Raw genomic sequence first — 26,010 nt, 5'->3', positions numbered from 1 at the left:
TGGCAGGACAGGTCCGGCTATGACCTCATGAGGAGCAACTGTGACATGGTCCAGCCAGCAGATGTTAAGCTGTGGTCACACCTGGATTTCTTTGAGTGCGTTGAGAGGAGTGGTGGTGTGGTGCCCTCTGCGATTTTGTTGTATCTAGTGAGCTGGTTGTGGATTTTGCTTTTGATTGGTTTGTATGTGAGCTTGTGTGTGTCAAGATCGGTGTGTGTTTGGGGAAAGGGTTGCGTGTGTGTGTGTGTGAGTAGTATGTGTGTTGTGTTTACTTGCGTGTGAGTACCTGTTTGTGTTTGTGTTGTTTTAAATTTACTTGTGTGTGAGTACCTGTGTGTGTGTGTGTGTTGTTTTAAGTTTACTTGCGTGTGAGTACCTCTTTGTGTGTGTGTAGATATACCTGTGGGTGACTGTGGGTGAATCTGTGTGTGTGTGCGAGCACGAGTGTGTGTGTGTGTTTGTGTCCTGTAAGTACATGTGTGGTAGGTGTGAGAACACCTGTGTGAGGGAAAGATTTGAGGCCTTCAGTCACCTTGGCCATTGTTTCTAAGGTAAGGCATCTACCTTAAGTTTTTAAAAGAATTTTTAAAATTTATTCATGTTACATCCCAGTCACAGCCCCTCACTCCCTCCTCTCCTCCTAGGCCCACCTCATATGCCCTTCCTCCTATAACTCCCTCTCTTTCTCAGAGAATTGGAGGCCAACCCCTTGTGTACCACCCTGTTCTGGGACATCTAGTTCTAGCAGAACTAAGCTTGTCCTCTCCCACGGAGATCAGAAGAGGCAGCCCAGCTAGGGGAAAGGGATCCAAAGGCAAGCAACAGAGGAAGAGACAGCCTCAGCTACAATTGTTAGGGGACCCACATGAAGACAAGCTGCACATCTGCTACAAATGTGTAAGGGGCCTAGGTCCAGCCCCTGCATGCTCTTTGGTTGGTGGTTCAATCTCTGTGAGCCTCCATGGGCTCAACTTAGTTGACTCTGTGGTGTTTTTGACCCCTCTGGCTTGCTCATTCTTCCACAAGACTCCCCAAGCTCTGCCTAATGTTTGACTCTGGGTCTCTGTATTTGTTTCCATCAGCTGCTGATTGAAGCCTTGCAGAAGAAAGTTTCATTAGGTCCTGTCTGCAAGTCCTAGAATATCATTAATAGTGCTCTCTCTCTCATGGGGTGGGTCTCAAGTTGGGCCTGTCATTGGCTGGCCATTCCCTCAATCTCTGCTCCATCTTTATCCCTGAACATCTTGTAGGTGGAACACATTTGGGGTTGAAGGTTTTGAGGGTTGGTTAGTGTCCCCCTCCCACTACTGAAAATTCTGCCTGGCTACAGGAGATGGCCACTTCAGTCTCTCCAACCCCAGCTGCTAGGAGTCTCAACTAGCATCACTCTCACAGACTCCCTAGAGCCTCCCCCTAGCCCATCCCCACCAAGTCTCAAACTCATTCCAGAGATGCATCCCCCACACTCAGCCCTCTTCTGCCCACTTTCCCTGCTCTCCCCACACCTATTGGACCCCTGGTGTCCTCTCAACCCCTTCTCCCCCTCGGTTCCCTCCTTCCATCCTACTCTTTGGTTTCCTCTTTTGAATGAGATTCAAGTGTCCTCCCTTGGGTCATCCTTGTTAATTAGCTTCTTTGGGTTTGTTGATTATACCATGCTTATCCTGTATTTTAGAGCTAATATCCACTTATAAGTGAATATATACCATGTTTGTCTTTCTGGGTCTGGGTTACCTCACTCAGGATGATATTTTCAAGTTCCAATCATTGGCCTTCAAATTTCATGATACCTTTGTTTTTCAATAGCTGACGAGTATTCCATTGTGATAACAAACTACATTATCCATTCTTCAATTGAGGGACATCTGGGTTGTTTCAAGTTTCGGGCTGTCATGAATAAGGCTGCTATGAATAGAGTTGAGTAAGTCCCTTTGCGGTATGGTGGAACATCTTTTGGGTATATGCCTGAGAGTGGTATAGCTGGGTCTTGGGGTAGAACTGTTCCCGATTTTCTAAGAAACTGTCAAATTGATTTTCAGAGTGGTTGTACATGTTTGCACTCCCACCAGCAATAGAGGAGTGTTGCCATTGCTTCACATCCTCACCAGCACATGACGATGTCACTTGAGACTTTGATCTTAGCCATTCTGATGAGTGTAAGATGGAATCTCAAAGTCATTTTGATTTGTATTTCCCCAATGACTAAGTACATTGAACATTTCCTTAAGGGCTTCTCAGACTTTAGAGATTCTTCTGTTGAGAATTCTGTTAGCTCTGCACCCCTTTTCAATTGGGCTATTTGGATTGTCAGTGTCTAGCTTCTTGGGTTCTTTATATATCTTGGATATTAGCCCTCTATCAGATGTAGGATAGTGAAGATCTTTTCCCAATCTGTAGGCTGTTGTTTTGTCCTAATGTCAGTGTCCTTTGTCTTACAGAAGCTTTCAGTTTCATGAGGTTCTATTTATTAATTGTTGTTGTTAGTGCCTGAGCCATTGATGTTCTCTTCAGGAATTTGTCTCCTGGGCCGATGAGTTCAAGAGAATTTCCCACTTTCTGTTCTGTTAGATTTAGTGTGTCTGGTTTTATGTTGGGGTCTTTGGTCCACTTCATAATCTAAAATTAAAATGACTTGGTGGACTATTTTTCACGGGGTTTCTAAAGATTGAAATTCAGCCCCTGTGTTTTGCTATTTAAGTACTGAACTATCTCCCCAGCCTGTGGATAGTGGAGGGTTTGTTTTTGTTTTATGTTAATTCTTTTTTCCTGAGACAGAGTTTATCTGTGTATCTTGACTGTCCTGGAACTTACTCTGTCAACCAGGCTGGCCTCAAACTCAGAGATCTGCCTGCCTCTGTCTCCTGAATGCTGGGACTAAAGGTGTGCACCACCACAGCCCAGGGGTTATTTAAGTTTTAATCTTTTATGCTTTGGATTTTATTTTCTGGTTTCTTTTCTTTTCTTTCAGGATTTGTTGAGGTTTTTGTTTGAAATCTCTCTCTCTCTCTCTCTCTCTCTCTCTCTCTCTCTCTCTCTCTCTCATGTTTCTATTTTGGGGGAATTTTGTGCCAGTTTTGGGTTACCAGTTTTTGCTCTTCTAGGTTTTCTTGTTTGTTTTATTGTTGGTTGTTTCTGCTTTGGCTTTGTTTGGGGTGTTAAGTTTTTGATTATTTGGTTTTTTTTTTTTTTTTGAAGTTATCCTATCTTTTGAGAATTTCAGACATCCATAAAATGAATTTGGATCCTATTCACTCCCTGTCCTTCCCCAGCAACTCCCAGATCCAACCTCACAGCCACTCCCCACAACCCACAAATTCATGTGTTTTTTAATAGCCTGCTGTCATATATATTCATGAGTGTGGGAACATCCACTGGAGTGTGATTGACCTACCAGGAGACACATTCTTAAGGAGGATTGCCTCTTTCTTCCCTAGATGTCATCAACTGCCAATGTTCTTGCTAGAGGTTGGTCATGTCGGAATGCTTGATTTCATGTAGATCTCATGCTGGCAGCCAGAGCTGCTGGGAATTCATGAGTGCCATGATCTTCTTGTGTCAAGAAGATGCTATTTTGTTCTGGCCTTTCCCAATCCCTGGTTCTTACAATCTCTCTGCCCCCCTTTTCCATGGTAGTCCCTATGCTACGGAGGGAGGGAGGGAGGGAAGGAAGGAGGAAAGGAGGGAGGGTACAATGTACACATCCCTGTTTTTGACTGAGCACTTGGATAACATTTATTTTCCAGTCTTTGACCAGTTTTGAGTTTCTGTGTCATTGCACAAAGAAATTTCTCTGAGATATGAGTTACACTAATAAATGTAATTTCTATGAGATACAAGAGTTGTACTAAGAAATCTGAAGCTTTGATGCAAGGATCTGCGGGTGTATGAGAGCAGCCATGTTTGTTCTTTTGAGTCTGGGTTGGCTCAGTTCCATGCATTTACTTGGAAACTTCATAATTTCAGTTTTCTTTACAGCTAAATAACATTCCATTATATGTAGGTACCACCTTTTCATTAACCATTCATCGGCCAAATGGATATCTAGGCTGTTTACATACCCTGCATTGTGAATAAATGGAATAGTATTGGACATGGAGAAACAAGTGTCTCTGCAGTAGGAAATAGAGTTCCTTGAGGATCCTTGAGCTGGACCATGTAGCATATCAATTTCTAGTTCTCTGAAAAACACCCACACTTTTTTTATAATGGCCTCACCAGCTTATATCCTCCCATGGACAGCATGCATGAGGATTTCCATCCCCCACATCCACACCAGCGTTGGTGATTTAGCCATTCTAATTAGAATAAGATGAAATCTCAAACAAGTTTGAGTTTTCATCTCTCTGATGGCCAAGGATGGTGAACATTTTTAGACAGACAGATAGATAGATAGATAGATAGATAGATAGATAGATAGATATAGATAGACATAGATATAGATATAAATATATAAATATATATGTATATATACATACATATATATACATATATACATACATACATACATATATATGTATACATATATTTCTTGGCCATTTACATGTCTTCTGAGAAAACTCTTTTCAGATCCCTATCCCAATATTCCCAATTATTCATTGGGTTGTTTTCTTGGTAATTTTTTTTTGTTCTTTGCATATTCTAGAACTTTTTATGAGTTTGTGGCATTTTGTTTTAATCTCTAAGTTTTTTTGCCTTTTTACAGGTTTGCTTGTTTGGAGTTCAAATTTTTAAATTTAATTTTACATTGCTTGGGTTTTCTAATCGTTAATTTTTAAAATTTCTTTGATTGTTTATATATCTTCTTGCACATTTTTCTTCTTACACAATTAGTAATATTCCTTCTCAGTGTTGCTGAGCTGTGCTCCTCCCTCCTAGTGACTTGCAGTTAGACTTTTTAATTTGGATTTTCTTGGCTCTGTGTGTGGTTTTGCTTTTCTGGGTTTCTGCTGTTGTTGTTATTTTGGTTGGGTTTTAGTTTTCTGTTTTGCTTATTTTTCATTATCTTAGTTTCTTATCTTAGCTTTCTTTCTTTCATTTCTTCATTTCTATCTTTCTTTTTTTTCCCTCTTAGGTAGCATTAATACTTTGTTACCTCAAATGAGCTCTGAGAGCGAACAAGAGTCAGAAAAGCTCAGATCGGAGCCCAGCCCCTCTGGCACGGAGAGTTTCCACTCTCAATATGTAGTTTTAAATACCATCGGTCAGGGGGGGTACGCCAAAGTCAAGCTGGCGAGGCACCGCCTCACAGGCAAGCTCGTGGCTGTCAAAATAATCCGCAAGAGGGAGCACTGGTGCCATCCGGTCACCTCTGAGGTTGATATATTGAAAATGACCAACCATCCCAATATCATCTCTCTGTTTCAAGTCATTGAGACTAAGAAGAGAATATACCTCATCATGGAGTTGGCTACAGGTAAACTACTTTATGAACACATCCAAGAAGCTGGTTACCTGCAGGAGGATGAGGCACGGAGAATATTTAAACAAATATTAAGTGCTATGAGCTACTGCCATGACCAGGGGATCATTCACAGAGATTTAAAAGCAGATAATATTATGATAGACAATAATGGAAAAATAAAAATTCTTGATTTTGGGCTTGGCACCCAAGTGAAGTCTGGGCAAAAGCTGAGCTTTCACTGCGGGACCTATCTATTTAGTGCTCCCGAGGTACTCCTCGGGAGACGATATGATGGCCCCAAAATCGACGTATGGACTCTGGGGGTTGTGTTATTTTATATGACAACAGGAAGGCTCCCGTTTGATGATGCCAGCACACCGCAGTTGCGAAAAAAGATTGTGTTAGGAAAGTATTCTATCCCCCGTTGCCTGTCAATAGAGCTCCAACACATAATTAGTTACCTACTGACAACGAATCCAATACACAGGCCCACCATCACTGAAGTAATGATGCATCCTTGGCTCAAAAAGGACTCAGAGGGGTTCCCAGATCCTTGTGAGAAACAGATCCCCCTCAGGCCAGACCCAGCCATTGTAAAAGCCATGGAACACCTTGGATTTCAAGCAGAAGACATTAAAGACTCACTATGCCATAAAAAATACAATCAGGCCATGGCTTCATATTGTTTTTTCAAAGAGCAGGCTCTTCAGGAGTGTGACAGCCCTACCAGGGGTCCATCCATGAGTCCATCGAAAACACCATACCCTTCTTTTGATTATCCTGCTACTTTCCACCAGGAACTAAGGAGAAGAAGCGAGCCCATTTTGTTTTCTTCCTCTTCCAACAGTCAAATGTCTCCCCGTGGCCAGAAGGCTAAGCAGAGAGAAAACAGAAGAGTCAGTTGGCCTGGTGTTCTTCCCTGCAGGTCACTCCAGACTACACCAACAATGGGCCAAGCCCACATACGTTTTAGGAGTGTCCCCTTTGGGTACTCAATGTGTTTCAGAGAGAGCAGCAGCACCAGTGCCTCAGCAGAGCACAAGCCCGTCCCCAGCAGGGGCCAGCGCACAGGATTCAAGGGATGGGTCAAGAAGATAGGAAATACCCTAAGGAAGCTTTGTTGTTGTATACCAGCAAGAAACGAACGTCTCCTTGGGGAGAAAAGAGTCTCCCCACAGACATAAAACACCAGGAGGGCATCCGGAGAACAAGCATCCAGCCTGGCCCAGGTACATTTCAGTATTTGAATGTATCTATTTTACTCGTGTTTGTGTCAACTGGCAGATTATAATCATGGGTGTATGGTACCATGCATGGGGAAGCTATGTCTAGACACCATGAGATGATGGTTAAATGGAACCTACCAATAGATCTAGCATCCCAGAGGTCACCCCCATGCGTATCCTGTGCATGGGAAATTTAATAAACTTTGAACTAGGAGACAGCAGGAGGGTACTGACCATGCTAGGAGGAGGAAATAGGAGAAGGAAGAGGAAGATGCTGAGAGAGGAGAGGGTAATGCGGAGTTGGAACTAGGAGATTGGGGGAGGGAGTTCAGATAGGAGGAGGCAGCATGGGGAACCGTGTGGAACAGGGTGACCACAGCTGGAGAGATGTCCTGTGCAGCTGAGGTTCCCAGTTTCCCTCTCACATGTGTTGTTGCCTTTTAGAAGATCACTAGAGGATGCCGGATGCTACAATTCTACAGTCACAGTGTTGGAGAGGACCCATGTGCAGACACCAACCTGCAGGAGGGAGCCTTGTGGAAAGCCATCATGTTCCAGGTCCACCACACTTTCAGGGTCCAGCCAGGAGGAAGGGAGCAAATGATGAAATTCCAGGTGGCAGGAGAAATGAAATCCTACCTCAAAGGCATCACTATTCATGGCAGTGGCTGAAAGCCTGTCCAAAGCTGGTAGAGACAGGAGCCCCTCTGCCTACCCAGGGTCACATCAGACCCTTCCTCCAGTTCACATTCCCGCCTCACTCTTAGTAGAAGACTCAAGGCTTCTTGACATGTTTGTTATGATACAGAGAATAAAATAGACGTTTGTGAAAGATGACCTTAGAGATTTTCCTACATCTTCTTGACATAGGAAAATTGGCCCTGTGGTGTTCCAAAGCCCCAGGAAGAATCATATTGTGCCCCAAACTTCCAAATCATTCAAAGTGACTTTGAAGGGACTAAGTTCTAAGGTACCTGAAGGGGGAAGTGTAGAAGCTGAGGGTGGACTTTGGGTCCTTCTGGACAAAGAAGCATTATCAGAAGGAACAGAGAAAACATTAGGTACCATCAGCTTGACATACTTGCACTAAGACAACCTTGGTAACCCTGTGAAGTGTTGCAGATGTGGCATGGGGTGGATCCCAGGGTTGTGAGGAGCCACAGGTCCATCCTAACCACCAGGACAATAATTGTATCCTAAAAGGTATTCACTCTTCCTGTTGTGACATTTTCCTCTATAGATCCACGGGGCAATGGTATTCCCTTATGTCCTATCTCAGGCAAGTGTCCTTCAGTGAACAAGTCACATCTGGGGCAGAAGGAGGATCCTTGTTGAAAAAGACAAGAAGGGATGTTTTCTGTGACAGGACAAGTTCTCCTGTCACAGACTAGATGTGCTCTAACACAGGGACATCACCTAACAATGCCAACCCCAACACCTACCATACCTGACAGATTACCAGTGCCTGGAGAACCCTAATCTCACAAGCACTGAAGCCGTTCATGTGTATACCCGTCACTCTGATGGAAAGGTCTCAGATTCCTGAGCTACACTTACAACATCATTCCAGTTGTCCTAGTAGAAAGCTTTTGGCTTCTTTATGTCACCAATCTCTTCAGGAAACACCCCTCTCTAAACTGCACTCTTTGCCTCATTTAGATTCAGCCTCAGGAACCCTCAGGGAACAGGTGTTATAGGAGGCTCTTGCAGCCAGGGAGTGGTAGGCTTGGGCATGACTGCCCTCTGTATTATGCTCAACTGTGGTCAGTCTTTTGACCACTTACTCACAACGGGGCCAGTGCCTGTGTAGAAGGAACACCAAGGCTACATCTCAGGGAAGAGCACTGAGGGCTCAGAACAGGTTCAGGCCCTGGGGTATGGAATGGCATAGCATGGTATCAAGATGTAGATGCTGTAAGGGCACCTTGGCTTCTCCACTCCAATAAACATGATGAGAGTAAGCGCCAGGCCAATGGATGTCACACCTTCAGGAAGAATCCTCTGGATGCCATGTAAGCAACTTAGGGCCTTAGTGTATATTTCTGAAATGTACATTTCTTGCCCTAAGACTGTGTTGTTTGCATGGTGGGGCTCAGGAATCAGGAAGAGTGGGGTACAGAGGAGACTTGAGTACCTATTTGTGTTATGAACTTAGTGGTCAGGTGGGATCATTTTCTGTCCTTGCAGCTCCTTTCAGTCTCCTGTGAGTGGCCTGTGCCAGCAAGGCAGAATGAGGAACACCCCAGCCCCACAGGAAACTGCAGGCTTGGGGACTGGGTATTTAGACATTGCCCTGGGCATCACACACCTTCCTGGCCATTGGTACACTAAGTCAACCAGTGCTTGCAGAATACTTGAAATAAATGTCTCTTTTCCAACTGGAAACAATGTACAAAATTCAGGCCTAATACAAGTCAGTGATGTGTCTCTGTTCTCTAGCACTGGGTTAATTAATGACTGGATGGACAGTACGCAGAGAGGTCTCACTAGTTCCATCCGAACTTCCTTCCAGATGCAGGTCCCTATGACCCAGTACTCACCTGAACACAGGTATGCTGCTCTGGGAAGCAGTAAGCACTGTTGCCCTGGTCATGCCAGAAAGTATCCACTACCAGTGTATGAGGAGAAAACTGACTCAAAGACAAAGTCCCTGCAGGAGTACTCCTGGGTCATAGCCAACAGCACATTGTCTCGATCCAAAGACACCACATATCCCTGGCTGGTCTTGCTGGTCTCTCTCCTCTCTGAGCTCAATTGTAAGGTTTGCACTGTTGCCTCTTTCTCTATAGAGAGATCTGCTCAGCTTGTCTCTGGGCTCCCTATGCTGTCTGATGCCTTCTGCATCTGAGGTGGCACCTGTGAGACAACAGGCTCAAGCCTTGTGATGGCTCCCTCCCACAGTGTGTAGCTGCAAGAACAGTGCTCAGAAGACTCTCCACCAGGTTCTCAAGACATGTTGGTGACTCCTGCAATACACAGAACCTTGTAGCAAGGAAGCACTTGTGTCTGAAGAAATCCTATAGCCTACATTTGTGGTTAGAAATAACAGTGACTCAATATGGCCGTTTCCACCTCTAGAGTCTCTATCAGGCTCTTAGGATGCAACAGAACAGAATTCAGACTCCCAGTTACTCATCTGCACATGTGTCCACAGGTGAAGGCAGAAGAAGCAGAGTCCAACATATGTCAAATAGCTGTCTCCAGATCTCCAGCCAGTCACTCCAATCAGTTAATCCTGGTGGATTCTGTGCAAATATGTGCCTACTGGATGGTCCTCCTCCATATTGAAATCTGTACCATTATTGTTGGAAATTCCTGCTTTACTTTCTTTCTGAGAGTTCCTCTCTCTAGCCAAGAACTGAAACAGAGATCTTACCACCCAGGAGAGAGTCTCAGGTCTTCTGTGAGCTGCAGTCCACGAAGAGCCTCTGGATAAGGCTGAGACTTTATGTGCATTGAGTGTAGCTGCTGGAGTGAAGCCCTGGCATCCTTGGCTCTCCATTCACAAGGGAAATAGTTGAGTTTTTAAAACTTCAGCTGCCTATAAGCAAACATGTGCTTGTTTCCTGCAGGTTTCCTCCAAGACCTTGGTCCTAGAGAGTTCAAAGCATTTCTTGCTAGCCTCCTGACCATTCTGAAGGTAGAAGTGGGATGCCCAAAGTTGCACAACCTGACACATTGGAGCTGAGTCCAATCCTCTCCGCAGGTCCCTTCCCCATCGCACAGCCCAGTTATCAGACCTATTTTAAACTCCCTTGGGAGTGGGACTGGACATACTGGGTTCCCAACGGAGCAGGATATAAAGTCTAAAGTATTGACATTCCCTACCTCTCCCTTTAACAGTCACATCAAGAATTCCATGACAACATAAAGTGAAAAGATTCCATGAGCACCGAGCAGGGCTCCTGTGCTGCCCTTTCGTGATGGCCAGAACAGGAAGCAGGAAGACAGAAGTAATGGGGTTGGGGACAGCGAGAGGCTGCAGAGAGGTAGGCAGCAAGGGTGGAAAAGAACCTGCTAGAAGAATGGCAAAGCCCTTTGGCAGCCTCTGTATCCCAGCCTGTGAAATGGACTTGGTGACGTCTGCTCTGTCCATTGCAATGAGAATGGATGAGGTCCTGGGCAGCCAGTGTTCAAGGCCTGGTTCTGCTGACCCCAGGGGTGGAGATGAGGATGCAGATCCACTCCAGCCCTGAAGAGGGTGCTGTGAGGCTTGGAGGATGCACATGTTAATATCCTTGCTCAATTACTTAGTCTTGGCATGAAGGTCATGGCAGAGGTGAACAGTGGTACCTGGGAGATTCCAGGGCTCAGCTTTTCTGGCTGTTGATTGGCTCACTGAGTGATGCTGTGATGTGTCAATACTGCTTTGGTGACTCCATCCAGCTGAAATGATAACCAGAGCTTACTGGGACTCCCCACTACAGGTTCACAATGAGCCTGAGTAGTAGTGTTTAGGTATTGTACCCTGCACAGCATGGCTCCCTGGGAGGAGGCTGTCCCCTGCACTTCTCCCTTAGGCATGAGAAGGAGATCTGTGTTTGCAGTTATGTGGAGTCAGGGAATCAGGCTTTGCTCCCACTTGGGAGTCAATCTGGTACTCTGAAGAGACATGTACAGACTCCCAGAAGAGGCAGGAGGAAAGAGAAGGGTCCAGCTGATTTAGGGACCCTGAGTTAGCTCCTCTAACTTCCTTCTGCCCACTCTGATTTTTATCTTTACCTCCTTCTTCTAGTCACAAGTTGGTCCCCTTTCTCTGCAGAGCCCTGGTTAGCAATACAGAACTCAAGAAACGATAAAAATACCCACAGGAGATACAGAAGTGACACACATAGTAAAATGTTTGCCTTGCAAGCAGGACTTGAGTTCCACTCCAGAACTACTTAAAAATAAAAGAATTTTAAGGAGCTGGGTGTGGATGGTAGGTAGGTGAAACACCAGCTTTGGGATAGCAGAGACACCAACATTTGAATGAAGTCCATTTCCTTAGCCCATGGGGCTCCTCACAGGATAATCAATTTCACCTGCAAATAAGATGAAGGAGCCTCTGCTTCAAATCTTTCAACCTCCAGCCTCAGGGGCTGCTCTTGAATCTAGCTGTGCTGCACTGCTCTCTGTGGCCTGGCAGAAGCTCCACCCTGCAGGGTCACCCTGAGGGTCTTGGCAGGACTCCCAGGCTCTTCTACCTGAATGCTAAGGCATAGCAGCAGAAAACCAGGCACTGCCAGCACTTGCACAGGACCCAGGCACATCCCCATCCTGATCCTCACTCCCAAGGTCTCCTCTCTCAGTCAGGGTCAGCCTCTGAAGGGGATGAGTCCACATAGCCAGCTACCTGGGGATTTGGCATGGTAGAGGCTGTTGCAAGCATGACTTCTTCACAGTGAGCTGCATCCCCCCTGGTTGTTCAAAGGCATGAGCACCCATGGCATTGGACACACCGTTGAGAACCTCAAAGGTCAGTGGTTATGTGTCTGTGGAAGGCAGGGCAGAGAGAGGAACTGGACAACACAGGAAGACAAGGGAGCTCTTCCCTCATCTGGGAATCCAACTAACCCTCACACAAAAATTCCATCCCAGTTAACACCTGCTTAAGACCTTGCTCCCTTCCCAGCAGCAAACATGTAATTGTTAAGACTGTCACTGTAAATTTCATTTACATGGAAAGGGCATCTGTGCACTAAACCCTTTGTGAAACTCTAGCATTCCCTGGATTCCCTTTGTTGGATTACAATTTCATCTAAGTCACCTCCTGAGCTACCCCATAATTACACCCATCAAATGAGAGAAAAGGAGCGTGGCTTTGCAATTGTATAGATATAAATCGAGGGACACCAAAATGGTACATTTGGTCAACACTAAGACACTTAGTTCCAGTGTTTCATGAACAAGCCTGCACTCATGTGTGTGTGTCTATTTCTCACATTAGGCTAGTCTTTCTCAGAGATGTTCATCCATGTCTTAATCATTCTCTTGTTCACCTTTCTAATATTTGTAATAAATCCCCATTCTGTTTCAGTCTGGATACACCTGAATTTCATCTGCCCAGAAGTGACAGATCCCAGTCTGGCTTGTGTTGAGGACTAAAAAGATTATGGAAACTCTTCAGGCTGTTGTGGAAGGAGACAGCCTGGAGCTGAGTCTCCTTCCACTCATAACTGACACATTGGCATCCTTGTTACCAACTGCAACACAGAACACAGGACATTCAGGGGGAGTATATAAGGTTCAAAAGCTCTGGGCTGGGGTGTAAAGCAACGGGGGAGTGCTTGTCTAGTGTGCATCAGGCTCAGAATTGGATCTGTAACACCAGAACTCTGTCTGCTTCTTCCTTTAAAGACCTAGACTCCTTAACATGACCTTGGGTTCCCTGCTTTAGTTACATTGGGACCTATAGTCTCATCTTTTGTAGACAGAGATGAGTGCCCAGCAGCAAAGAGTGACAGGCCTGTTGGTGCAGGCATGTGACTCCAGCACCTAAGGGGATGAAGCATAAAGGCCATGAGATTGGAGGTGTCCTCGATTCATAGTTGCCTACAGACAACCCTGAACTGTGATACCACGCCTTGAAACAAACACACTCACGTTCAAACGCACATGCACACGCACAAACACACAAGCAAGGTGTGAGCTGGCTCTCCAGTTTCGAGGGCTTGAGACAGAGTAAGCAGGAGAAAGATGGCCTGCAGGTGCATTCAACCTTTCACAGGTTTGTAGCACTTGGTACTTCTGAGATCAGTCTCCTGTCTGGTTCTCCATCTACTTGGAGCTGGTCTTGAGATGTGCTTCTCTTCACTCAGAGTGTGGAGGCTGAGGAGAATGGAGGAGACCTGGACACTTTATCCAGTCAGTGGTCCATTGTTGTGTGCCAAGGTACACCTGTTAAGGAAGCCCTGCTAGCGAGTGGTCAGTTTTGTGACAGACTACAGTAAGCTCTGTCTCTATGGTTAGTTCAGGGCTGAACCCTGTAGGCTAGGTCTGCAGACACTGTCAGCATGCTATCCCTACAGTGAAAACCAGCCCGTGCTGCTCTACACTGGGAAGACAATTGCCACAGCATCGTCTGAGGTGACCATATCTTACCTGCAGTGTGTTTTCATGTGTGTGTGTGTGTGTGTGTGTGTGGTAGTGCTTGTCTACCAGCTCAACCTTTGCAGATGCAGCTGTGTCACATGAGCTGATGCAGAGCTCTGTGTCGTCAGATGGACTTCGTCTGGTCAGGCCCTTAGAACAATGAGAGCATCTTCTCTGACTTGGCTCTCCCTTTTCTAGACAACGAGCATGTGTTTGAGGATTTGGTTTATGTTGGCAGGTACTTCAAGCCACACGCCTATTTCACACAGGGTGTAAGGCTGTGTAAGGCTGTGGGCCACATTCCTTGTGGGAGAGTCTGGGGGCAGGGTGTCTGATGTCTGCTCACCAAGAGCAAACTCCAGAACCCATGAATAAGAGGAGGATGAAGACATAGGGAGGCACCAGGACTTGAAGACAGAAGGACCCAAACCCAAGCTGCTCACCAACCCCCAACACCAATCCTGCAAAGGCTGGCAGTTTTGTGTAGGAGCTATGGCCAGGAGGCCATGCCTTCGGCTCCTATATAAACCCAGATAGCTCGACATCTGGGAGTACATTGGCCTGCTCAGCTGCAGAGTCTTATCCTCCCAGCCTCGGTAAAGAAGAACAAACACAGGTACCTCAGGCTCTCTGGGCCTCCCTTGCCTCACCTGTACCATGGAAAGGGAGCTGGTGAGCAACAGCTAATTCTCCTTGCAGAATCCTTGCTTGCCTTCCATGCCAAGCAAATGGTTCTGGAGGTGGCTAGCCATGCCCACGTTCTCCCCAACTGACCCCCAACCCACACTGCTAACAGTCCTCTTTACCTTAGGCCTCACACAGTTGCCTGGAGAGGTGGCAGCCAGCTTTTCCCAAGGCTTCCCTCAGTCCACACGCACACACTACCTCACTGGGAAGATTTCCCAACAACAGTGGCTGTGGGGTTGAAAGGAGCTCTACAGACCTCTAAGGAGGGCTGGTTCTGTGGTCCCTGTGGGCACCTGGGTGACATGAGAGAGGAGAGGAACCAAAGGTTTAGAAGCAACACATTCTGAACTTTAAGTCTGAGGCTAAGGTAGAAGGCCTAACTCACTCTGCTGGACAAAGTCTCTAGCTAGGGAGTTTGTTCTGACTCTAAAGGTCAGGGAAAGGGAGGTCAGTATAGAGAAAGGGCAGTGTGGGGTCTGAGCTAGCTGGTGGCTTTGTCCTCAGATTACCAACAACATAGGAGTTGTTTACATTCTAAGAAATGTGTCTGCCATGCACCATGAACTAACTGCAGGATTTGAATCCAAAGGAGGCAATTCTATGCTTCATCAGTGATGCCTCCCAACTTGAGGCTGTTTCTGTACATTTCTTCAGGATGTACAAGGTTGACCCTGAGGTGCTGGAATGGGAGGAACTGAGGACAAGTGTGGTTTTATAACACATGTCCGACAACATGACTAAGAAGATATCAGGAAGGGTGGGCAGGACAGTCCTTAGGACCTGGTTGGCATGTGGCATGTGGCATGTGGTCAGGTGTTTTCTGTCCTGGACGTGACATGCTGAGTTCTCTGATGTCTGAGTCCTATCAAACTTTTGTTCATCGTCTTCTGTAACTGGTTTGCTCTAAGATGTAGTGGACTGTCATGGCTGCCCTCTCTGGCTGCCTCACATTCAGTTCATCAGCACTGCATGGCTTCTGTTCCCAAGTAGCAGCCTCCTGCTAAGGGCACCAAGGGTAGACCTTTAGTCTACAAGATTCATTGAGCTCGTATATCTACAGAAGCCTATGACATACACATGTGCCCTGGGCATACGTACAGCAACAAAAGGGACCTAGAAAGATGTCATGGTTTGTGGGTCCTCTAGCCTGTTAGACAGACTTCCACTTGTACCAGGGCCAAAGCCTAAACCTCTGTCCTGTGTTCTTTTAGGAAAAGAAATAGGATCACCCTACTATTCTCCTGAAACTCACTCTGAAGGGAGTGACCATCTATCAGATGAGGACTCCTCCTGCCTCTCTGCCAACTCCTGCTGCCCCAGATCACGCCCCATGTACTGGTTTCTGCATTCCAGACTACCTCTGTCTTCAATAGTTAGACTACCCTCTATAGTTGCTCTGAGACTTCCTCTCATCACATATTTTGAATGTCACATTTCTGGTAGGTGTCTGAAGGGGGGATGCATCCACAAAGCTCAGGAATTCTAAGAACCTGGGACCCAACAACTTCATCCACAGGATGACATCAAGAGCTGCCTGAGGCTTCTCCACACCCTCAGGCATCTCTCAGTCCTGGTGGTCCTCACAGCCACATCTGGTAACACAGACAGAGAGGTATTGAGCTCTCTGTGAGATGTACAGCTGTGGTTGCCACCAATTTCCCAGGTCTCACTCAGCAACAAAGGGAAAAGCCATGGTACCTTAGACATAAACCTGTTAGCCTCTGTCCCCCTTCCTTATTCCCAAAGCCATGACAGTGAGGATTGCTGAACAGCAGGCTAGCTCCAGACCCTGATTAGGGTTCACTGAAAATCCTGTATGCAAGGCTTGTAGACATAGCAGGGGTTTCTCAGGTTTCATCTGCCTTCATAAGGCTGCAGACAGATTGTACTCACAGTGACCTGATACCTGTTTCAACAAGGACAGGAGCTTTCTAAATGAAGTGTGGGTCAGGTCTCAGTTGGGGCTTATGGCTGACATAAGATATGTCTCTGCTGCTGCTTGGACTGATTTCTAGACTGTAAAATCCCATTGTCCTTCTTGTCTGTCCAGAGAATGAAGCTCGGAATCCAGCCGGAAGGACTGTTGGCAACACAGAAGTTCCTGTTCTCCACAGGCCATGCCTTGCGCTCCAGTCACCTGCAGCAACTGCTTCGTACCACCCACCAGCTCCACCTCAGCTTGCAGCCTGTGCTGCAGTGGCTACAGCAGCTGGAGGAGGCAGAAAGTGGGTATTAGATCCACCTGGGTCTGGACACCTAGCTGATGGCCACACATCCTGTCTACCGTGTGAGGACATAGAATGAATATCAACCCTTGAGACCCACTCCTGGTGTTGGCTGGCTGTGCTCAGCTGGGCATCCAGGCCATATCTTCTCTTGCAAATCATCACTGATAGTGGGTATCACCTCCTTTTCCTACCTAAGGGGGTTAGGGTGAAAGGTGGACGTGATCGCTCCTTCACTCCAAGATGCCTATGATCGCAGTGTCTTTTTCCTCACATCCTTAGCCCTGCAAGCAAAGATGCAACCTGAAAGGGGGTAGCCTTGGTGCTGCCCAAGGATCCACTGTTCTCTCCAGTTTTCAAAGACTCCACTGAGAAAGAACCTGACTTGCTGCACACTGTAGCCACAGTGTACTGAAGTCTGTGTTCCTGTGTCTGTGTATTCACATGCAGCTATGTGTGTACATGCATGTAAGGGGTGTGGTTTTATGGGTGCATGCCAGTATGTATGCATGCCTGTGTGTGTGCATGTGGGCCTCTGCATGTGTGTACATGTATGTTGTGCGTGCATGTGTGGTTATGAATGTGTGTGTCTGTTTGATTGTGTGTGTGAGAGATAGAGACAGAGACAGAGACAGAGAGGAGATGAGTATGCCGGAACATATTTGTGAGGGAGGACCAATTAGATCTCTGTGCCCTTGTTACAGTGTAGGTCCTCAAAAATGCTGGGTTCATATCTCATGTCCATGCATGTTCAGGAGCAAATGATGGGCTATGTTATCACCTGATCCTCTCCTGAGTGACAGACCAGCATGGCTGTTCAGGATAGCTCTGTAGCTAAGAAACTAGGTGTCATAGCCCAAAGAATCATCACAAGGGGATGCTAGGAGCCTGCTGAGGACAAAGTCCATTTATGGTTTCCTAGCTCTCATGGTTATGCGAAGCTCATTCTCCAAGGGTGATGCTTTGTTCCACGCACTTAGGCTCTGATGTATCTCAAGGTTGTTAGGATGCTGACAACAACTGGCTCCTGGAATGCAAGGGTTCTTCATGTTCCTCTAACACCAGCTCTTGTGTTCCTTTCCACACAGAAAAGAGCTATCCTGAATACTGCATCAGTGACCCGCTGGAGCTGGATGTGGACCCATGCAGCAGAAGCACCCGGGGTAATGAGGACAATAAGAGCAGCAGACAACATCTCCTCCAGTGCCTCTCTCTCTTTTCCAAATGAAACCAGCAGCTCCCACACAGCAGGCATTGAGCCTAACTCCCAGCAGGGAGAGTGTGAGGTGTCTGTGGATGAGCCCACAGGGACAGCGAGGTTCTGTGAGAAGATATCTAGTAGTTCCTGGAGCAGCTGCAGCAGCCAGGACACATGGAAGTACAGTGGAGGTGAGCTATAGGACCAGGTACCAAAAAGCCTGCCCTGGCCCATGGTAATCTCAATCCCTGTGCGCAGACTGGAATGGTCACTCTCGACTACGCTGAAAGCCACTCAAGGGCAGAAATGTGTCACTAACACTGTGTGTGGCCACATTCTCATAGTCTTGTCCAGGTAAAATGCAGCTGGCCTTGGCCCTGACCTTGAGTCCACACTCTATGGGCTACAGAATAGCAGATCGGGCAGAGTATGAAATCACATGAGTGTGACCACTGGATGCTCCCTGGACTCAGTATAGATGGGTAGGGAGAAGGCACCATTCCTGGGTCTGCAGGAGTTCACAAGAACTCAGCTTTCTTAAGTGGGTAACCTCTGCCTCTCCTAATCCTGACTGGAGCCACTCTGAGGAGCAGATGGCATCACTTGTGAGATAGGCTCATCTGGGACCCTGAGCTCTGGTGTATGTCACAGACAGCTCCTGTCTTGCTTGCTGACAGTTCAGACCCCCAGCTGCCTCATCTCAGACAGTCCTATGAGGAGGGGTATTCCTACTTCAGAGTTATGGCAGGAAAGAGGCCAGGACAGGATTGCCCACAGTAGTATATATGGGCACTGCTCCTGTGTTGGCCCTGCTTACTCATCTCCTCCTCATCCTCCTCTACCTCTTTTCAGCAGCCACCCAGAGACCTTCGCAGGGGTGTGAATCTTGCTAATCAGGATGCTGGGCTGGAGGTCATATCCAGAGTAAGGACTCCAAAGAGCCCTTGTGGCTTCCACACCATGCCCACCTAAGATTTCCAAATTGGGTCCTCTGGGTCCTGAAGAATTCTCTACAGGCAACCCTGGAGGTACAACCAGGTTCTTGAGTACACTGGGCTTAGGAGTGGTTCTCTGATTCTGGCTCAGAGCCTTAGAAAGAGGGCTTCTTGAGTGGCACACCAGGTCTAGAACTATGTGGGGCCCTCAAATGGTGAAATTGCAGAACTGTACAACGTGATTTTTACCTTTTTAAAAACTCAGTCTCGTTCTAAAGGGCTGCTACAAGACCCCTGAGGACCTAAGAAAATTGAGTTTCCAACAAATGAGGCACCAGAGAGACTACAATAGCGGCCCTTTGAAAATTACGCAGAGGACAGTGTGGGCTCTGTGTTCCTGGGCTGGCTCTGGACTGGCATGAAGACTGATTGACCAGCAGGCGTGATGCTGGACTCACAGAGTGTTAGAAACTCATAGAGACTGTGTAGAGAGAGCATGAGATGCAGTCCCAGTAGAGCCCAGGCCCTGAATCGAGCCATCTCATTTAATAGAGGAGCACATGCCCTCCCAAAAGGCTCTCAGCTCAAGGCACTAATATGAAAAACTAACCGAATAGCATGCCCCATGTGTGGCTCTCCTACCTGAGGTATGTGTAGGGTCCTCAGGGCAGATCCTAAAGTTGTCATGGCTGAAAAGCACAAGTTTACTTGTCAATGTGGAGGCTACTCTAAGTTTATGGGACCCACCTAGTCTGTGGACAAGTTTGCTTAAGTGAAATGTGGGCATCCTTGAACTCTAAGATGCTTCCAGGGTAGTGTGTGGTAACCATATCCAGAGCCTTTCCTTAAAGAAATAAGGAAAAGTAATCAATGGGGGAGAATCTTGGGGTGGACAGCATCCCTTAGATCATTGTGGGCCCCAGGTGGTCCTACGTCATGGCATGGAGGCTCCCAAAATCTTCTAGGATGCATCTGAGCCACACAAGAGCCCACAACCCGGCCTGGGCGAACACTAAAGTATCTGGGATTATCAGGGAACCTAAGGTACAGTGAGATATGGAGCTGACGTATGCCAGGATGGTTGGAGGAAACAGCATGAGGCAACCTCGAGGGAAGTGTGTCATGAGAGCTAAGACAGAGCATAGTGACAGGATGGCCTATGAGAGCCATGACTGACAGTCTATGCCAGAATTAGAATGGGCTGAGTAGAGCTAGAGGCCTGGGATTGTAGATATGCAAAAAGTACCAACATTCCAAGTGAGAAATTCTACCTCACTGTTGTATCTCTCTGTAGGTTGGGAACGCAGAGGCTGACCAAAGGGGTGACTAGTAAATCCTCAGACTGGATAACGTGTATGTTCTCATTCATCCGAACAGCTCATGACTGGCTCACCCAGTGACACCTGAGACTGCACACTGGTGGAGCTGCTGGTTCCTCAGGAGGTCAGCTCCTCTCAAAGGCATGAAGTTCATGAGCTGCCTCTCCCTGTACTGGCCTAGAGAAGACCCATCCCTGCAGGACACTGGGGTGTAGGCAAGCGCCATACAGCAGCTCTGCCTGTGCCAGCCAGCCTTGAAGGTGGCTTGGTACTATTCCAACAACACCAGCCTTTGGCTAGGTCTGGGCAAGGTAGTTCTTAGCCCTCAATCCCTCTTCCCACCACATCAGTCTCCTTGGCCTGCACACTTGTAGGAGATAAGGAGCCAGCACTGACATTAGCCTTGCATGGGTCTAGCTCCTGTCCCTGGCTCTAAACTCCTGGTATTCTCAGGAACATGCGTGTCTGAGAGAAATAAGAGTCAATTTAAGCCTTGGAGCAGCTTGGACTCTTATCTGCAAGAATAGGTGTCATGGTGGGATTTGGGCATTAGAGGGAACCCTATGACTGCAAAGCCAGCCTAGGCTCCAAACACCCAGAGCTGGTGGCTGCAGGATCTCCTAGATCACAACTCCTTACTTCCTCTTCTCATGTGTTGCTGTACTGCACTGTACTGTAACCAACACAAAGGCCTCCCTAGCAGTATGTCTCAGTTCCACACAAGCCCTGTCACTGGCTATGCAAACAAGACACCACTGGATGCAATGGGAAAGAACCCTTACTAAACTCTTCAGGCTTTGGAGCCTGCCTCCACCTGGCATGACAGTGTTGCTAGGCAGTGGTGTAGTCCTATATGGGGTATCCTCTCCTCACCTTAGCCGAGGATGTCCATGGGCCACTAAGCAGGTGCAGTTCATGGGCTCTGGGAAGGTATAGGGTGGGTTATCTACCTATGGAGACCGTAGGATTCCTTTACTGGCCAAGGTCCAAAGAGGTATTTGATGTCCCTTTGCTTCGACAAATGGAAACTTGTATGTCACTCCTGGTCACAGGTACTTGACTATTGTGCCCAACAGTGGAAACACTGGTGTGAGAGCCACATCTGGACCACCTTGTAACATTTGTCAGAGTGTAGCTCAAGTCTGCATGGCTGGGTGGGGAAGCCCTTCCTCATCTAGGCCTTCTTCTGTGTATCCTGAGCTCAGTCAGAACATGTGGAGTTGGGACAGCCAGCCAGGATGTTGGCTGATGGAATGATTCACCTGTACTGAGGGTTCCATTCCCTGGACAGTGTCATATAGAACAGACTGGGAAATGGAGCAGGAGGAGGGTCCCCAAGGGTAATCGTGGATGGAATCCCAAAAGATCAGTGTTCCCATTGGTACAAAATGGGGTAACTAACTAACTAGCCCTGACTGACAGGCATACTATATTCCAATAGAAAACCTTTGGGAAAAAACCCCGAGTATTAAGTGGAGCCTGTGCCAACTGTGGGCACCCAGCATGGAGCAGAACTGTTGTCAGAACACGCCCCCCAACACACAAACAGGCACAAATGCAGGTGCATATACAGGCACACACACCCATGTGAGCATGTGCACAGTAACACACATACACACCCCACATTTGTGTAAACAAATGTAGATAGTGATTATTATGTTGGAAGGCTACCATGGTGATGTGTCCAGCCTGTCACACCTTAGCTTTCCCTCGCCACATATGTCCCTGAAGAATATGAGCCAGGGTAGTCCCTCTCCTCTCTGGGGTCCCTATACCTCAAGCTCAGGTGAGGTCACTCTGCTCCTCTTTGTCCTTGCCTGTCCTCAAGCGTGTCACCTGGCCATAGGATTCACAATTGCTTCTAAGGAAGAAAGTAGTCCATGTCCCAATTTTTACATTGCTGTCCATACAGCTGGCTCCCAGCAGGAGTCAAGTGTGGACAGGTACTTGGCAGGGTCTATGTCCTTAGCTTTGTCAGTGTCTTCACCAACACAGGGATTCTGCAGGACCAAATCACTCCAGACAGAGCTGGGTATGCATTGTGTAGCATGTCTAAGTCGCCTGTGAAGAGCCAACAGGTTCAGCACCATCGCAGTACATCCTTTTCTGGGCCTGGATCTGCTTGTCTGCCCTTCCCACCAGAGCATGGCCTGCTGTTACAGCTGCTCTTAATTATCTTTGGAAATGAAGCAGTGAGAACCCAGCTGGGTCTTCTGGTCCTCAGGGAGCAGGCAGGGGCCTTGTGCTCAGTTGTCCCCAGCTAGTCACCTAGGACCAGGGATTGTGGTTTTCAGTACTCCCAGCAGCAGCAGAGGCCAGCTCAGCTCATCATGTGTTTGCAGCAGCAAGAATTGCGTGGAGGTCAGGACCTGTGCCCTGTGTCTTCACAGAATAGAAGACAAGACCATTGGCTGACCCTGAGAGGCCACATGGGTCCCATGAAGATTCTATTTCTGTCCTTCCTCTGGGCCTGTGGAGAGGCATGGGGAACTATGACAAGTTTCTCTGACTGCTGGGCTGTGCAGAGCTGCAGTGTGGTCATGAACCTTAGGGAATGGAGAGGACAATTAAAGGCCAGGCTCTCCCCATGCCTCTGCCCAAGACAGTGCAATGGGGTCAAGGTGTTGGCATAAGGAAGTGCCCAAGCAGAGTCCCAGAGTCTCCTTCCTACAATCCACTATGGCGCTGGGGAAAGAAAGCCACCACTCACAGTCCCTCTGTCCCTGAACAGAGGCTGGAACTCTGTTAGTAGTTCTCTCATGCAGAGTGGGCTGCTGGCCCTGTGGCAGGATCAGGCTGAAGGTACAGCTAGGTGTCCACAGCAAACACAGGCGCCCTGGGAGCACATCCGGCCAGCTACAGCTATCCAGGTGTATTTCTGCAGTGCTCACTGGGACTAGATCCCAAAAGCCTGCTGTTAGGCCCTGGTACCCTTTAGAGGATGAACAACTCTGGATGAATTGTGAAGGCAATGATGGCTGTTTGTGTGACATGGCCATCAGAGAAGAGTGAATACACAGACACTCTAACTCCCCTCCCTAGTCAGTGGAATCCAGAACACTGCTCCACATTCCACTTCTAATGGGAGTGCCTTCTCTTCATGAATGTCTCTGACCTGGGGTCTCCTATAGGTGGCAAAGGCCCTGTGGCAGGGGACAGACAGACCAAATATCCCAGTACCATTTTCCTTGAATCAAAACACTTAATATAGACCATAGGAAATGACCTTGAAATCACAGTTTCCCTCAGCAACCATGTGCTAGACTGAAAATATCTACTTATGATTAATCAAGTTGGAAGATATTTCGGAACTTTATATTATCCATTGCATAGATTTATTTTTTATACATCTACTTAATTCCACAACTCAGCTTTTAGATCATTCAATTCTCCCAGTGAACACCATGATGCAACTATGATGCTTTAATCTCTTTGGATATGTGCAGTTTGCCTGAGATAGCCCAACAGCTGCATCCTCTCTTCTCTACCTCTAGAGAGATGCATGACTGATTCCCTTCTGGCTGGGATACTAAGTTGGATACTTGGTTGAATTTTACTTAGGATTTTTGATTTTTAGCTTTATCCCTGATATTTTCTTCATAAATTATATTCTATTTTTCTATCTTTGACTTTTGTTTATTTCATGCACATTTTTGTCATGTGTAATTTTAAAATAATCTCACAGTAGGTCCAGCTAAGTACAGGTATCAGAGGTTTCACCCAGCCCCCATGGCTAGCTCTAGTCAAATGTCTTACCCTGGATCCTGAGGCTAGCTTGCTCAGCTAACCAAACTAGTTTAACATGAAGTGCCTGGAACTGCATTTCACAGGCCGTCCACACCACACCCTCTGGCTGGCCTGCAGAATGGCAGCTACTGCTCATCCAGTTCCCCTTAGCCCCATGAAATGAAAACACTAGAGACTTATAGCAGCCTGATTTATAATGGTTAATCTCCAATCCCCAAACGGCCAGGCAAAGTATGTATGTACAACTCAATAATATATTTACAAGATGAACACTTAGATTGGAAAAAATACACCACTACACTATTGTATTGACTATCTACAAAATCCATAGCTACTGTGACTGCTGTGAGCCACGTGATTCTGGTCCATCTTCAGACTCTTCTTCCTCCATCTTCTCCCACAGTCTGTCCTTTGTCTCTTTTCTTCTTCTTTCTCTCCCTTCTCTTAAACTTTCAGCCCTGCCTTTTTCTTCCACTGCTCAATTACAGGCTCCAGGCTTTATTTGACCAATTAAGATTAGGTCAGGGCACCTCTCTTGAGGGAGTAGAAAGTACAAAGAGCAATCCATCCCATTCCCCCCTTTTTTATCCGATTAAAAGGCTCTTTTCTCTCAGATATAAATTGAGCACAGCTAATACTATTTTGCAGTTTATGAAGTATAAGACAGACTTAACATTCAGTCCAACAATTTTGTCAATTTAGAAAAAGCACTGTAAGATCTATCTTAAATTAGAAGGCTTATAATTCTAAACCTGTTATGTCCTGGTTTTAGCCTGTACACTATCAGAAAACCATCTCCATATATATATAAAATCTCTCTCAATGGTAAATAGCATGGGTTGGCTCAGAGATTACAGTCAGTCTTCAAACCTGCCGGAAATCTGAGAGCAACTAAAATATCACCTGAAAATATAAGAAACACTAAAATAGTTTCTAAAATTGAAAAAAAAAATTGTAGAAACAGCTGCCCACCTACACAGTCCTCTATTTCTTCAAAATCTTGGAGCATCTGTCTTTGGCCATTTGGCCCAGAATCATCTGACAGACCTTTGTAATGCACAATTTTGAAGGACTGATTATCTTGTCTTGGCAGGGATAATGACTTGACAATTCTGCATCTAGACATTATGTTTGTCTGAACATGAATAGGCAATTTTTGCCCAGTGGCTACCTTGGCACTATAAATGACCTCACCTGGAGGTAGAGATCCTCAGAATATTCTCTGAACCAAGAATGAAGTGCTCTCAGGAGCAGATAGGTCTAGCATCAAATAATTAAAGGACATTAAGTGTCACATTACATGGATTTCTGACATTTTTTAAAACTATCTATCTATGCAACATAACCTGCACTGTTGCCCTCTAACTGCTCTCACCTATTTCTAATTGAAATGTCTTGAAAACACCCTTACAGTGAACTCAGAACCAGGAGTTTGCTAACTGGTCCTTAACTCATATGCTTAATCATTTAGAAACAGTTTGTGTCTGCAGTTACAGAAGAACTGGGACTCAGCTTTGTAGACTTAAATTTTAGTATCAATAGAAGAAATTTATACCAATGAAAACCCTAAATCTGTACCAAAAATAAATTCTGTGCCAAGGTAGGAAATTATAACTTCAACTTTGTAACAGTTATAAAGATTTCTATAAAACGAGATTATGGCTACAAAATCAAATCTAGCTATTTCCCCCTTCCCCAAGCAAATTATCACAATTTCTAAATTTCCTAGGACAACCTAGGAGAAAAACCTCCAGACCGCCAAACCTAGGGATTCTTGTGACAACTCTTCATAACTTCTTCTTGCTGAATATGGGCATTGAGATATCTTTAAAGGGGAAAAGGGGAGGGAAAATAGGACAGCCGTTTAGGCTTTAAAAAGGCCACATGAACAAATTTTATTCAGTCTCTGATGTTTCTGACTGGGTCCCTCTGAAGGGCTGAATAAGGCAAGATGTCCCAGAATCCATGGCATTGGGAGTTGGAACAGGCCAGTTCAGCATGTCTGGAGATGAATATCACCAAACTTGTACACTCTGCAATTAACAATTCTCAAAACAGAATTTAAGTATCATCAAGCTATCTCTATGTGTTCTGTTAGTCTGTGTAGGGTGCACAGACTAGTCAAGCTAAAATTCTACTCTGTGTTTGAGCATGTGAAAAGACAGTCTTTTTATGAGCCAAATTTAATACTAACCAAT

The 26,010-nt window shown here is 46.4% G+C and overlaps 1 protein-coding gene across 1 annotated transcript; it reads left to right on the top strand.

Annotated features, from left to right (window-relative positions):
- The first annotated feature begins 93 nt into the window (after window positions 1-93).
- On the top strand, window positions 94-7,456 carry LOC143439939 (sperm motility kinase 2A-like). Its single transcript, XM_076926516.1, has 3 exons — window positions 94-551; window positions 5,072-6,630; window positions 7,072-7,456. The coding sequence occupies exon 2, from the start codon at window positions 5,098-5,100 to the stop codon at window positions 6,583-6,585; it is 1,488 nt and encodes a 495-aa protein (XP_076782631.1). The 5' UTR covers window positions 94-551; window positions 5,072-5,097; the 3' UTR covers window positions 6,586-6,630; window positions 7,072-7,456.
- Window positions 7,457-26,010: the final 18,554 nt, after the last annotated feature.

This window comes from Arvicanthis niloticus, chromosome 28 (genome assembly GCF_011762505.2).
Source record: "Arvicanthis niloticus isolate mArvNil1 chromosome 28, mArvNil1.pat.X, whole genome shotgun sequence".
NCBI classification, from domain to species: Eukaryota; Metazoa; Chordata; class Mammalia; order Rodentia; family Muridae; genus Arvicanthis; species Arvicanthis niloticus.
This window is presented reverse-complemented; position numbering and strand designations above follow the sequence as displayed.

Bases quoted from the DNA above. Each gene is read 5' to 3' on its own strand.
- LOC143439939 (XM_076926516.1), top strand. From the start codon at position 5,098: ATGAGCTCTGAGAGCGAACAAGAGTCAGAAAAGCTCAGATCGGAGCCC.